General features: G+C 46.5%; 1 protein-coding gene across 3 annotated transcripts; it reads left to right on the forward strand.

Moving 5' to 3' along the window:
- Positions 1 to 1,901: 1,901 nt before the first annotated feature.
- On the forward strand, positions 1,902 to 13,161 carry LOC144104555 (lactosylceramide 4-alpha-galactosyltransferase-like). Of its 3 annotated transcripts, none has more exons than XM_077637641.1 (7): positions 1,902 to 2,158; positions 4,331 to 4,418; positions 6,121 to 6,198; positions 8,894 to 9,089; positions 9,934 to 10,275; positions 11,060 to 11,454; positions 11,707 to 13,161. In XM_077637641.1, exons 1-6 carry the CDS (start codon positions 2,156 to 2,158, stop codon positions 11,400 to 11,402), a joined length of 1,050 nt encoding a protein of 349 aa, XP_077493767.1. In that variant the 5' UTR covers positions 1,902 to 2,155; the 3' UTR covers positions 11,403 to 11,454; positions 11,707 to 13,161. The 3 variants fall into 3 exon arrangements, with proteins under 3 accessions (XP_077493767.1, XP_077493768.1, XP_077493766.1); XM_077637642.1 differs by having other exon boundaries at positions 8,897 to 9,089; XM_077637640.1 differs by lacking the exon at positions 11,707 to 13,161 and having other exon boundaries at positions 11,060 to 11,509.
- Positions 13,162 to 14,020: the final 859 nt, after the last annotated feature.

The following is a 14,020-nucleotide window of genomic DNA, read 5'->3' on the forward strand; positions in this document are numbered from 1 at the left end:
AATATAGGTTCCACATCTGTAGGACTAGTTAGGGGATATCAAAAATTAATTTTGCAGTACTGGTGTATAACCTCTGATAGAATCGCCAATATCGAATAAATAAATACGCAGCCAGACACTCATTGGCCTATAGCCATGAAGCATCAGTCCATTTTCAACGCGATAACAATAAGGATCCTGTTGTGGTGCAAATCCGGTGTCGTCGTCGGCGTTGTGAGAGCAAAATCCCCGGAGAAGCAGCCTATATCTTGTGACCTATTGTGATTAGAACCTGCCCACCGGATTGTGAGCTAACTGATCACCGTGGCAGGTGGCAGTTTAATTATTGGCTGCTAGAAGTTGCCCAGCTAGGGGAGCAACCAGGAGAAATAATCAGGATACAATTAATAAAAACAGGACAACGCAAAGAACGCTTTGATCGAACGCAATAATCATACCCAACAATTTGGACAAAAGCAATTATCAGCGAGAAAGAGTTTTTGAATGAGATTTTTTACTACACTGTTAAGATTTCACTTTAACAACCAATATATCAGATCTCCCATCGACAGGCTTGCATTTACTTTTGATTTAATGCTTTTGCTATCGTCAAAAACGTTCCCCATTGGCTTTCTATGGCAGTGTTAACTGCTCGATGAGAGCGATGGAAAAAATGTAAAAGTAAAATATTGCTGCACATCGCAAGAATGTACCATTGGCTTCAGTATTTGAACAACAGTACCTTAAAATTTCCTAATATTCAAGATTTTTTTCTAGGAATGATGGACATGAGGAATTCTCGTCACCTCTTAGTCAACCATCAACCAATTCCTCACCATTACAGCTTCGATAGGTAAACTAGGTATGTAGAACGTCACCATTTTGTCAACCATTTCGCGAACCAGCTTGTCCTGGTCACTTGCCATGCCATCGGGGTAAGTAAGTGGTTGTCATTTTTTGCAATAACGATGCTAATGATTTTTTAATTGCGCAAGGGCATTTACGGCCAAAGAACACCATGGCAAAGGGTATTTCTCGTTTGCTCAAGGCGAGCTTAAAGACTTTAAAGACGATTTCCCAAGCATTTCACCTTGAATAAGCTGCGCACCAGGCCAGGGGAAGCTTGCACCCATTGTATCACCGGGGGGTACCCGGCGGCACTCGGGATCAAACCCCGCACCTCCCGCATGCGAGACGGATGCTCAACCACCGAGCCTCAGCTGAAGTCTTTTTTTTTTTTGGAATGAGTGGAACATGAATGCCTGATCTGTGTCCCTTGAGTTTCGTGCTAAGATCACGAGAATGGGCGGGACATACCCATGACTACTGGAGGCAACGGAGTCGTGAGGTAAAGGCGTCCACAACACGTGACGGCCATGTGCAGCCGCTATTCCGTTTCTAAAACAATGGCGTCGCGCGTGCGGCAGCGGGCGGATGCGCAGTTGGCTCCTCGTTATGCGGCCACGCTCATTTCAACCTTTGTCCCGCAGACAGGCGTGACGGAAAAGTACGATTCCGGAGTCGCACAAAACGGTCGCCGGAAACTCGTCGCCCTACCCCACGAGCTTGTCCCCATCAGCTCCAGAGGAAACAACTAGCACGTTCCGCGAATGTCCGCTGGTTATGTTCGTCACGCCTTCCATCTAAACTGTCTCTTCTCTCTGCCCCTTTCCTTTATTTGTCTCTTTTATGTTTCCGCCTTCCCTTCGCAACAGGCACTTCTTCATTTCTAACTTTCATTCTTCTATCGTTATTATGCTATTTTTTACGCTTTTGTTTGCTAGCTTTTGTAGGCTCCTTTCTGACGACTTATTGCACCCTCGCACCAAGCGGGCTGTTTGGAGCACGGGGAGCTTGGATGTTGTTGTGTCTTTTTGCCCCTTTTTTATTCTAGGTGCCTGGCTTCAAGTGTCAAAGGTAGCGCTCAGAAAGAGGGCGGAGCTCAGCAGAAAACAGCTTTCGTTTTTGTTGTAACTCTTCGTGCTGTTGGAGAGCGTTTTCAGGCTGCCAGTCGCACTGTTTCGAGAAGTGCCGAGCTGCCATGCGTCGTGGTTACCTCCTATGGTAACTTGCACGCTCAATTGCTCGGGTGCGGCTCGACAGAGAATCCCGGAGGGTTAGGATGTAGAAACATGACTGTTGGCGTCGTCAAGTGACGTTCTCCTTCCGGTGGGTCATGGTGAGTGGTTCATTTTTTGGGGAACTTAGAATGCAGTCTCGCTTTGTCTCGTTTCTTGAAACTTTGTTCTCACTTTATTCTGAAAGAAGGCGTGTGTGCATGAGTATGTGCAAATGTCTTTGTAGGATTAGGCAAAGCTGCAGATGTCTCTGCAGGACAGCGTCGAATGTTCACTCTACTTGCTGCTTTGCGAGTGTTCCACAACGCGATCTAAAACCACCGCCGGTTCCTACTTATGTCTCAACAGAAGTGAGGATCATAATCTTGACTATGACAGACGCGTAGCTGACATCAATCTTCGCTTTTGCATGCGCGGTGCGGTCTAGTCACGTAGACGCTTACAGCGTCTACATAACCTGTTTTCAACAGTGCAGAGAGAAAAGGGAGTTAAGTACAGGCATTTTTCATTTGAGCGCCTAACCACAGCTGTTGCGAAACCGCTTCTGGTCTTTCCGCTTTTAATTCATTGCGTGAGGGAACGTTGTAGGCTATGGGGACTCCGCTACCCAGCACAGCACTCTTTCATGCAGTTCGAGACGTAATGGCTGCGAAAAGCATCATCGACGGCGCTAGTGAGGTGGGTTAATAGATCGCCGCCTTCTCATTTGAGCTGCTGCACTGGGACACACGACTCAACTGAGCTGGACTGACGTTGATAGGTCAACAGCAATTGACACCACGGAGGAACACCGTTACATTGGTGTTTAAGCCAAATGCAGCACAAGCAAATAACTCCCGTTGGAAACAGCCGTGTAACAGGGTCTCTAATTCTTTCAGGGCTTACAGCCGTCGCAATGGCGAGGAGGGGAAAGCAAGCATCCGATTTTTAAATTTTTTTTACAGGTCCACTGTTATTTTCCGTTTGATAAGAATTCCGTCAAACTCGGCAAAATTGCAGACTCGTTTGAGGAGATGTTTGATGCCGGTTATTTTTAGATAAGCGCACTGGATTTGGACATAAAGTCGACATTTAGGCCATGTTCTTCCCTGAAAAAACCATGTTGCTAGAAGCCCGCGTAAGAAGCCGAGAAATTTATTCATGTTTTATTTATTTATTTCTTACAACTTCAAAGGCCCCATTAAAGGGGTATTACATGAGGGAGAGGGATTCAGGGCACATAGTTGATTCGATGGATTGTTTGAATGATGAAGGGGTCGGAGTGAAGTACGACGGCGTTGGGAAAGTCATTCCAGTCCTTTGCAGTGCGGACAAAAAATGATGACAAGTGAGCACTAGTCCGGGCAGGGGGAGGGTAAACGGCCTTCTGGTGGTTCGTGCGTCTGGAGATGAGGCGGGAAAGGCTGATAATACACTTGATCATGGGGTGATAGTAAAATTTATGAAAAAGGCATAGACTTGCAATAGTACGGCGGCCTGCTAAGTTTATAAATTGAGCATTACGTTTTACTTAAGTGACACTTACATGATAGAAATAGGACGAGTGGATGAATCTTGCTGAGCGGTTTTGTGTTGCTTCCAGTAAATTTATAAAGTAAGATTTATAAATGTAATAGAACAGTATGTACTTTATTTTAGTGAACTGACCTTGAATATGAAACAATTGACTCTGAAGGAATGGTCATAGCCCATTTCCACTAGCTCATCTCTACTAAAACGCCGTCTAATTGAAACCGCTTTTCCAAGGCGGTATGCCATTCAGCGAAGAAACAGTCACGCAATTAGCCCTAGAAAATAAGGAGGGTTTGTCGATGCTTTTCAAATACTAAATCCTTGCTTCTAGAAACACACGTCAAATCATTTTCGCGAGTTTTAAGCTCTCGAGATGAGTAGAACTTTGATATTAACTCCCCATGAAACGAACTTTCTTTTCCCAGGTCATGTCCTCCTCTAGCGAAACGAAAAGTTCGATGTGAAGCCATGCTTTGCTTATTAAGCCTTGTTTTCATGAGCACATCTCCGATGAAGAGGTAGCTTGCTTGTGGCCGCTTAAAAGCACGCGCATGAAATCTTTTTTTTATATCCATTCCGTATGCTAGCATTCCTGTTGCATTCAAACAGTTTTCAGAGTGGTCTGAATGCTTCAGAAGCTTTAAACTCTAGTGTTCCTCAATGCGCAGGTATTAATAGCTTTCGGCGTGAAGATGTCAGTTGTTAAAATCGTTAGCTTGTTTAACGGAAGCTTTACTTTCATCTCTGGCGATTATTCGCAGGGGCCACTGTCAAGGCTGCACAGTCGGGGAAGCTCGGAGCTAACAGCCCTTGTTACTGTGCTCTTCTTTGTGCTGCTCACAATCATGCGTAAGTTTAGCCCTTATTTGATCTTTTGTTGTTTTTTGTTGTTGTTAGTCTTCATGGCTATGTTGTTCTTTTATTTCTTGTGAAGCGCACAACATGTCTTAAAATAGCAAACTGATTTCGAGTTTACACCCGCCGCGGTGGCTCAGTGGTTAGGGCGCTCGACTACTGATCCGGAGTTCCCGGGTTCGAACCCGACCGTGGGGGCTGCGTTTTTATGGAGGAAAAACGTCAAGACGCCCGTGTGCTGTGTGATGTCAGTGCACGTTAAAGATCCCCAGGTGGTCGAAATTATTCCGGAGCCCTCCACTACGGCACCTCCTTCTTCCTTTCCTCTTTAACTCCCTCCCTTATCCCTTCCCTTATGGCGCGGTTCAGGTGTCCAACGATATTTGAGACAGATACTGCGCCATTTCCTTTCCCCCAAAAAACCAATTATTATTCGAGTTTATCATTTACTGCTCTGCTGTGAACGCTGTTGGATTGCGTCATCACGCTCCTATTGCGCCCGCTCTGTAATATTGAGGTGACCCCGAGTTCCTGTCTCAGTAGGTTTTGGGTAGCATGTTAGCGAAAATTCAGAGCGGCAATCCCAAAGCCGAATTTTTTAACAGAAAGCAGATAACTGGCCGAAAGATTGTTTTACTCTAGCGAGCTGCCCATATCCCGAGGCCCACACTTTTGAAGCCTTCTTTATCCTCAGCATGCGGCATCTGGATAAACCTAACCACCAGGAACTCAGCGAAGACAAGCAATCAGCTTCTTTTCTCTTACAACTATTTTTTTGGTCACCGCGAGGAATGCTTAGCGCATAGCGGAGCAGTGCCCGTACAACGGCGAGAAGTATATGAAAGCACGAATTTTTATGTGTTAATTTTTTGCAACGTGGTTTCGATCTAAAAATAGCGGTCACAATGTTTCAGTAACGCATTTAAATGCACACATATTTGACAATGGACGAATGTTGTATTTGTTCAGGATACTACGATTTATGGTTTAAGGGGGTCGAACGTCCCACAGCGACTCAAGCTATGAGGAACGCCGTGGTGAAGGGCTCCGGAAATTTCGACTACCTGGGGCTCTTTAACGTGCAGCGACATCGCATAGTACACTGGCCTCTAGTGTTTCGCGGCCGGGATCGAACCCGCGTATTTTGGGTCAACAGGCCAGCACCTTAACCACCTAGCCACCGCAGCGGCTCAAAGTGCTGTGAAATGACGAGAAGTATAGTTCGCGCCATCTGACGAAAGAAACAATTTTGCTCCACGAGTCCATAGCTAATATTTGCGGCTGTCCAGCTTTTTTCAATGCACGAAGTGCCAGTGTTACAATCTTGGGGTGGATTTACGTGAACACTAGGAAAAGCACAGTGGACCATTGCGCATCTCCTGTAAAGAGTGAAATCTCAGCAAAATTATAAAGGCAATCTTAAGAATGAAATTCAATGGGACCGGCAGCCAATAAAACGTCCAGCTTGTCATAAACGGTGTTTTGTTTATCCCGGAGGCCATCTGCTAGAAAATTGTTTTTGACCGGCATCTTCCACCGTTGACCACAGACGTTAATGAAACGTAGCGCAGCATTTTTTCATGCTTATCAACCAAGGCCCGAAACCACGAATTCTGCTTGTAAAGTCTGCTGTTGCGTGTTTCATCAATGAAAACTGTGTGTATCGATTTCTGATTATTCCTGCCCGCCTTTGAAGTCAGCGCGAGGCACCTCGGCTACGATCCACGAGGTTTACTGGTGGTCTCTTCGAGCGCAAAGAAGCAGCAGTGCTTGAGTAAGTCTCTTTTTGGCATGTTGTATCTCTTAGGTCGCAGTACGAACGTCGTAATTATATAAATATCGTGGCACCGAGCGTCTCAGCCTCGGTTTGTTCCCTATAATTCTCCTCCGCGCTGTTAACGCAATACTGGCCCTTGTGGGCAATTTTTCTTCTTATCAGCACAAACTTCGGAAATCGAGTGCAGTGTTTGTAATCAGCTTGCATTTTTTGCAGAGTTTCTAAAGGGTATTCCCGCGAAAAGCAAACTTTCCATGGCCATAGTGTCGCAGCAGCTTACCAGTCGCTAGTGAAAAATAATGCTGGCATTTTTTTTAGTGCTTACTCATTGGCGTCGATCGTATGCTCGATGACACTTGGCTATGACAAAGAGAATAGCACGCTATGCACACCCGGCCAAATGTTAAACTGGCCTGAGTGTTGCATCCCTAATTGCACCTTGTAGAAAGCTTCTCTCGGCTAAGCCGGTGGCATATTCATGCTGTAATTTTAAGCGTGTTGAGGCAATTGGTGGTCTATTTTTTTTCATATTATGCTTGATTGTAGCACTTTTCTGATTGGATCAAAATTATAAGAAAATCACACCGTTTGCAGCAGCGTAGAGCTAAAACAAGCGGCACACGCAGCAATTGTTCTGGTTCATGTCGCCTCTTTCTCTGGTTAAACTACCCCTCCTTATGTGGTAGACAAGTCGTTTACCCACAGTAAGCGCGATTGCGCCACCAAAATCATTGCTACGTATCCCTCTTGTTTTGGCTCTTCGTAGCCACGGACACTGAAGATTACTAATAATTTTGATTTATACGGGCAATTACTCCACTCAAGCATAATATAAAAAAGGACCACCAAATGCCACCACATGCCTAAGATTACATCATGCATATGCCAGCGGCAGTAGAGACGAGAGAAGAAGCGTTTTACAAGGTGCAATTAGGGATGCAAAAATAACGCCAGTCAAAGATTTGGCCAGGTGTACAGTGCACTTTAACCGCGCTCGTCATATAGTGGAGTTGCAATGTAGCGTCCGGAATCCGTGGTGCGTTTTAGGGTTGAATCATGGTATGTTATGTGAAGTTTAACATTCCGATTAAAACACCGGCTATGAGGACGTAGCGGAGGCTCTGGATTAATGTAGACCACCTGAGATTCTCTAACAGTCGAGTTGGTGAAGAATGATACTGGTAAAACAGCACGAAAACTGATAGACAAGAAGAAAAGAAGACACGCAACAAGTCGTCGTCGTGTGTCTCCCTAATGGGCGCATGCAGTCCGTCACCCAAGTGCCACTCACAGTGGACCCTACGTTAGGTCCTTAAGTCTGCTAGAGGCAGCAGAGACGTGCAATGATATTCTTATTTGCCTATTTAGACGCTGTTACTGTTTTAGACAAACTCTAAACTGCCCGAACACTTGGTCACCACACTGTACATGCACAGAATTTTACTTCGGTCTCATCCAAAGACGCCATCATGCAATGAACTATTGCGTTACAACCCTTTTCAATGACCGCACTCTTTCCTAGCACACTGCTGTCACCTTTACTCCCCAGTTCCCTGCCATACGAAGAGTAGCATGTCAGCCGTAATATTCATGCCGGCTAAAATCTGTTTTTCATTGAAGGGCTCTCTCTCTTTCTCTCATAATGGGCGGTGGCATCGCAGAGCATACGGGCGTTTTGTAGCAATACCTACATTACGGTAGCATTTCGAGCGTTCAGCGTGGCGGCGCCGTGGCGGTGGTGGCGCTGCCACCCTGTGGCTGCTGCGCCACCATGCTGTCACGTGGTTGGTCACGTGGTGTGGAGCAGCGGCCGGCGGCGCGGCGCCGTGGCTGATCACGTGGTTCGTCACGTGGTTGGTCACGTGACCAATTTGCACTCGGCCAGCTGCAGCTATCGCGTCACTCCAGGTTTAACCAAAGCTAAAGCACCGCCAATTTTTTTGATATTTCGATTCCAACGAAATACGAGCGCAGCAGCAGGGATTTTGGAACCCGCAGTCTTAGAACCAATAACCAAGAGCTGAAGCCACAGAGCCACCTTATCAGGTAGGTGCCATTTCATTAACGCAGGTTCCTGTAACAGAGAGTACGGTGCTGTGCGGCGCGGCACAGTGCAGGAAAACCTTAATGCAGGGAAAGGTTGTTCTGCTCAGTGAACGAATGAAATGTTCGAGCAATAGGAGTCGGACGAGTGACGACGTCCACAAGTGTCAATGAACGCCGTCCGTTGTCTTTCCCCGAATTCCTTTCATGCTAACATATTCCTCAACATGTCTTTACCTCATCACAACGTCGTTATATGTGAAGCAAAAAGTAAACGTTCACAAATTTTAAATGTTAGCAAATGCTGTCTGGCTGGAAAGGTTTCAGCTTTACTATAAAATTTTGTTCCATTAACCAAAAGGGCAGAGAGTTCCTGCGGCAACATCTTTGTAATGGGTGGGAGAAAAAAAAACAATTAATCAGCTGAAAAGTGTTGTTTTTCCTCACTTTATAGAAACAAAACACCTCATAGTTTCGTTTTTCCGACAGCAAGGGACCAGCTCTACATTTTAAATAATTCTCTCTCTTGGATGTCACAAGCCGACTGCGCTAGAAGCGGCGAATTCGGATTGAAGGCTGTCTATATACCAATGTAGGGCAAAATATTAACAGCAGTAATGAAAGTAGCTCTGTGATGTTAATCGTGAAGCAGGTCCCGAAGACAACCGCAAAGACCTCGAATGGCGTGCTGCTCCGAACGAGTCGGAGAGGAACTTCTTCTTCCTCGAGACTGCCGGTGCGTCCTGCATCAACGACCGGGCAGCATGCTCCATCGAGTCGGCGGCGCTTCGGAATCCAGACTACACCGTGTGGCTGCTTACCATCCTCGACATGCGTGGCTGCAGGTGAGCCAGACAGGAAGAAAATCGAGGCGCTCGGGAAAAGAAAGACCTCAACTGTACGCCTCCTGCCTTGAGTAAAAGGGGACATACATAATTAGTTGAATGTGGCCAATTAAGCGCCCAATGGGACGAATTAGGGTCACAATGTGCACAATTAGACGAAATGATCCATGTGAACCAGTCTCATGTTTGCTTCAGAACGGGATCTCTGAATCCCGGGAGCTGGGAGACCATTCTGTCAGCTGATTGTTCCAGTCCCGGCATTGCAGAAAGAGTTCCTTGACCTTTTTTAGCTCACTACTGTGTTCAGTGCTCGATGCTTTTTTTATGACAACTGTTTCACTTCCTAAGCCTCCACAACTTTTGTTGGTGTAGCACCCTTGGCGTTCGAACGACATGTTTTTCTAAATAATCTTTAGGAAAATAGGAAGCCTTGACCACGAACATGTCATATGCAATAGAACACTGCATTGGGCGTATCGAAAGATTGTTTTTGTTCCAAGTGCACGCCAACAAATGCTTCCGCTCCTAACAGTGAATTTCAATCGCCTCTGTATGCTCCCTATGAAACTTAGAACGACTTGGTTGTAGGCCAGTTGGTAGGACATCGTGAGGAGCAAAACCAGTCAGTCCCGTCCTGTTTTGCGGTTTTTCGCCTCACGACTCCCTATGAAAGTGGTTACTGCTATTAAGAAGAGCACTGCGGGGTGTGCGGTAGAAAGCATGAGTTTACATGAAAATTACCTTCTCATATAGAAACATATACAACGAAGTAACTAAACTAACTCTAAAACGAAAACGTGCAGTAGAACATTACACGCCAGTTTTTTTGTTCTTTTCTACTCAGGTTCCTTGAAAATTTGCGCTACCTGCCAAATTTTAGGTTGCTCAACATAGACTTGAACACACTGGTAAGAGACAGCGTGCTTGTGCACTGGTACATCAAGGACGACTGGATCCGCAGCCCCTTTCGGATCAACCATCTTAGTGACGCCCTACGGCTGCTCATACTGTGGAGGTACGGTGGTGTCTACGCAGACATGGACGTCCTCATCCTCAGAAGTTTCGGCAAGCTTCGCAACGTCCTGGCGCGAGAGCACTTTCCCGACCTTGGCAACAGTGTCATGGTATTCGAAAGAAAACACCCTTTCCTGCTTCGCTGCCTCGAGGAGTTTTCTTGGACGTATAAGTAAGTATTTCAGAGATCGTTGGCTTATCTGGAGTGGATAAGTCATCGTGGCACATGACAATATGGTCTTTTATAGACGGTGACAAAGTCTCCCCACTTTCTACAAAGTGTAGCCATCGAGGTGGCTTAGCGGTTATAGTGCTCGACTGTTGATTCGAAAGACGCGGGTTCGACAGTGGCCACAGAGGTCGCATTTAGATGGAGACGAAATGCTAGAGGACCTTGTATTGGCGATGTCAGCACACGTTAAAGAACCCCAGATGGTCGAATTATCTGGAGCACTCCACTACGACGTCCGTCATAGCCAGAGTCGCTTTACAGCGTTAGACCCCTATTAACAAAACGAAACCTGCTCGTTTTCGTCGCGTGTTCTTGGGCTCAGGAGTCGAACGCCATAGCAACTAAGCCACCGCAAGGGTGCGAGTGTTCGTGCGTACGTGTGCTGAGAACGGCGGTGGGGGGAGCTGCACCATGGGTCATGAGAGACGCTATGCATAGAGGGCTCAGAATTAATGCACACCTTGCGCTTTCGAAACCTTACTCAACTGCGCAAAGCTGTTCGGCTTTGAATTCCGTCTTTATTCGAATGCAAATCTCAAATTACCCTAGACTGAAGTGGAGCTGCAGCGACCAGGATTTGTTCCCCAGACCTTGGGCTCGACAGTCAAGCACCAAAGTCACTTAGCCACAACAGCCGGTAATGGATATACATAGTAAACGATGACGAAGATATTGAATTCTCAAGACAGTGTCTACAAGTTCATTCTACCTGTGACTGGCGCAGGTCTCACAAGTGGGCTCACAACGGACCCCGACTCCTGGAGCGCGTGCTCGCATGGTTCTGCCCCCGGAACCTGCTGGGAAAGATTCCACTCGTCGAGTGTTCGGGAGTCACTGTGCTTCCCAGCGTTTCTTTCTACCCCGTGAGCTACTTGGAGTGGCAGAAAGCCTTCTTCAGAAACGCGACGGTGGCTGTCATGCGAGCCACGACCGAGAGCTATGCGCTGCACCTCTGGAACTCTTACAGTCGGTCAGCCGAAGTGCAGCGCGGCTCTGCGTATGACGTGCTGCGCAAGGCCCTGTGTCCCAAAACTTACGCCCTGCTAAAGAAGCAGAACTTGGTTTGAACGTGCGAAGTGCTGGGCACGGAAAGTGCGCTGAAACGGCGACGGGACTACGGCACCTCAATCTTTCTTTCTTCTTTCACTCCCTCCTTTATCCCTTCCCTTACGGCGCGGTTCAAGTGTCCGCCGATATGTGAGACAGATACTGCGCCATTTAATTTCCCTAAAAACCAATTATTATTATTATTATTATTCTTATTATTATCATTATTAATATTAATATTATTATTATTATTATTATTATTATTATTATTATTATTATTATTATTATTATTATTATTATTATTATTATTATTATTATTATTAGAGTGTACATGCCATTTGGCAATATTTCTCGGATTACTCGGATCTCACAGAGTGTATGGTTCCCCGTTGTGGCAACCAGCAATCTGTGCATTTCTTAATGACGTATTCTTTTCCTTTGCATGGGAAATGCACAAGGCCAGGGCGTGTAATATACAGAGCAGGAAATGATGTTCGCGTTTGGCAACAGAGTTGAGAACAAGAGAAAGGAAAATAAGTAGAGGCCGGTATATAGAGAGTCTGTCTGTGGGTCTATAAAATTAAGAAGTCTGTGGAGACAGGATGGCCGTAGGGGCTGTGAGGTATGATAAATGGGAGATTAGTGGGAGTGTCCTTTGTCCTGCAGCGGCCGAAAGCTTGAGCTGTTGAGGGAGATGACGGTCTTCTTCCTCCTGTTTTATCAGATTGTCAGAATCGAGAAGAGTTATCCGCCAAAATAACGAACAGGAAATGTTTGCTGCATCTGGAGGCAGCTGAGAGGTTGGCTATAAACAGAAATTTAGCGTGCGCGGTAAATTTAGACAAACGTATAAAAAAAGCATTCAAGTACTAGAAAACTAAAGCTAGAAAACAGAATCGGGGCATGAGTTTCATAACACCCCAACCATACTGCTACATGTTTCTATCCTATCACCCACTGAGGTATCGCAGGTTCCCACAGGTTTGCCGAATAACTATGAAACGAAGTATAGGCTCATACTATGTAGGCACAGAAAAGCGTATAGTGGACCACGACATCCGAATGGGGTGTATTCGTGGCGACTTTGGTCGCTCGGACCGCTGGGAGGAGCTCCCAGCGGTCCGAGCTCCCAGCGGTGGGCATTGTGCGGCTGAGGTTGCTCTTCCCGAGCGACCAATCATTAATTTATCTGCCACCTGCACGGTGGGCAGTTTGCTGGCTATCTAGTGGGCATGTTGTGACGACAACGCTAGGTAACGTGAGCTAGGTGGCTCACCTGCCTCCTAGGTTGCTCTCTGGGGGCCACCTCCCAGAATCACGCGCGTGATGTTTCGCTCCCAGCACCGACAACGTCGACACCGTATTTTCTGGGGAAGAGGCCTTTAACGCTATCGTATTATAAAGGGCTATAAAATTATTTCCTTTGTGCAAGCAAAAGTTCGAAATGAAGAAAAAGGTAATTTTGTAACGACGTTACAAAGATTAACATAAACGAACTTGAAAAAGGATTGACACTTATTGCAGGAGTGAGGAGGACATTTCTTGTACTGAGATCGTTGTTTGGAGATATACAGCCTCAAAGAGAGCACCTGTACGTTGCTCGCTAATTCTCATTCGAATGCGGCGAATCCAGCGCAGGGCGCGGTTACACACCGCAACCCCGGCGAACGTCGGCCGTAGTGCGGTGGACTTATGAAATGTGTGCGAGACTGGATGCTTCCGGATTTCATGGAGCAGCAGACACGTCCTACGAAAAGAAATACATGTCCTGGCCTAGAGTGTCTGACGCGAATCTTGTCATTGCGGCCAACCTGGGTTGTCAGAGCAAACACGACGGCGGCGGATTCGATCCGCTGGATACCATTAGTTCTTTTCAACTCTGGTAGTGGCTGGATGATTACACGTCTCCTTCAAGAGGATTATATATGTGCATGCTCTTGGATACTTTCTGCTAGTGTGATTCACACAGAATCTAAAGCAGCCTGCGTTGCCAAAGCATATTTAGTGCACAATTTACAGCAATCAAGGGCGAATATGAGATGGTGAAGAAAGGACTTTCCTCACCTTTGAATCCTTCATTTGCACAAACCTCCTAGAAAAAGATAACTCGTCAGTAGAGCAGTTAAAAGAGATGACGTGCGGGTGTGCAAAAAAAATTGGATGATATACTTAGGCCCCGCCTTAAGAGTGTGACGCCATACCGATAATGGGTTAATGCCCATATAAATGGAATTGGTAGATCGATCCTTTACACTCATAGATCCCTGGGAGTCTTCATCCCAATCCAGGCGCAGTGGTGCAGCGGTTAAGCGAAGCGCCACAGCCCTGCGGTGGCACTTGATGCCATTGATGGAGCTTCTGAGACCCAGGTTTCTTTTTCCGGGCAACCTCTCGCGACAAGTCATTAATTTAACTGCCAGTTGCTACGGTGGGCAGTTTGGGACCAATCCGGTAGGGAAGTTGTGATGACGCCGCAAGGTCGTGGGACATAGAATAACGTGACGAAGTCACGTGGCCGGCCCATTTTTAGACCACGGCAGGTTGCGCAAGGCCGAGCAAAATGTTTCGCCGCAGGTTCGCCGTAGGGTGGACCCTCTGGATGGATAGAGTGGCCACCTGCGCAGCCCTACTCAGCTCA

The sequence above is a fragment of the Amblyomma americanum genome, chromosome 9 (genome assembly GCF_052857255.1).
Source record: "Amblyomma americanum isolate KBUSLIRL-KWMA chromosome 9, ASM5285725v1, whole genome shotgun sequence".
Lineage (NCBI taxonomy): Eukaryota > Metazoa > Arthropoda > Arachnida > Ixodida > Ixodidae > Amblyomma > Amblyomma americanum.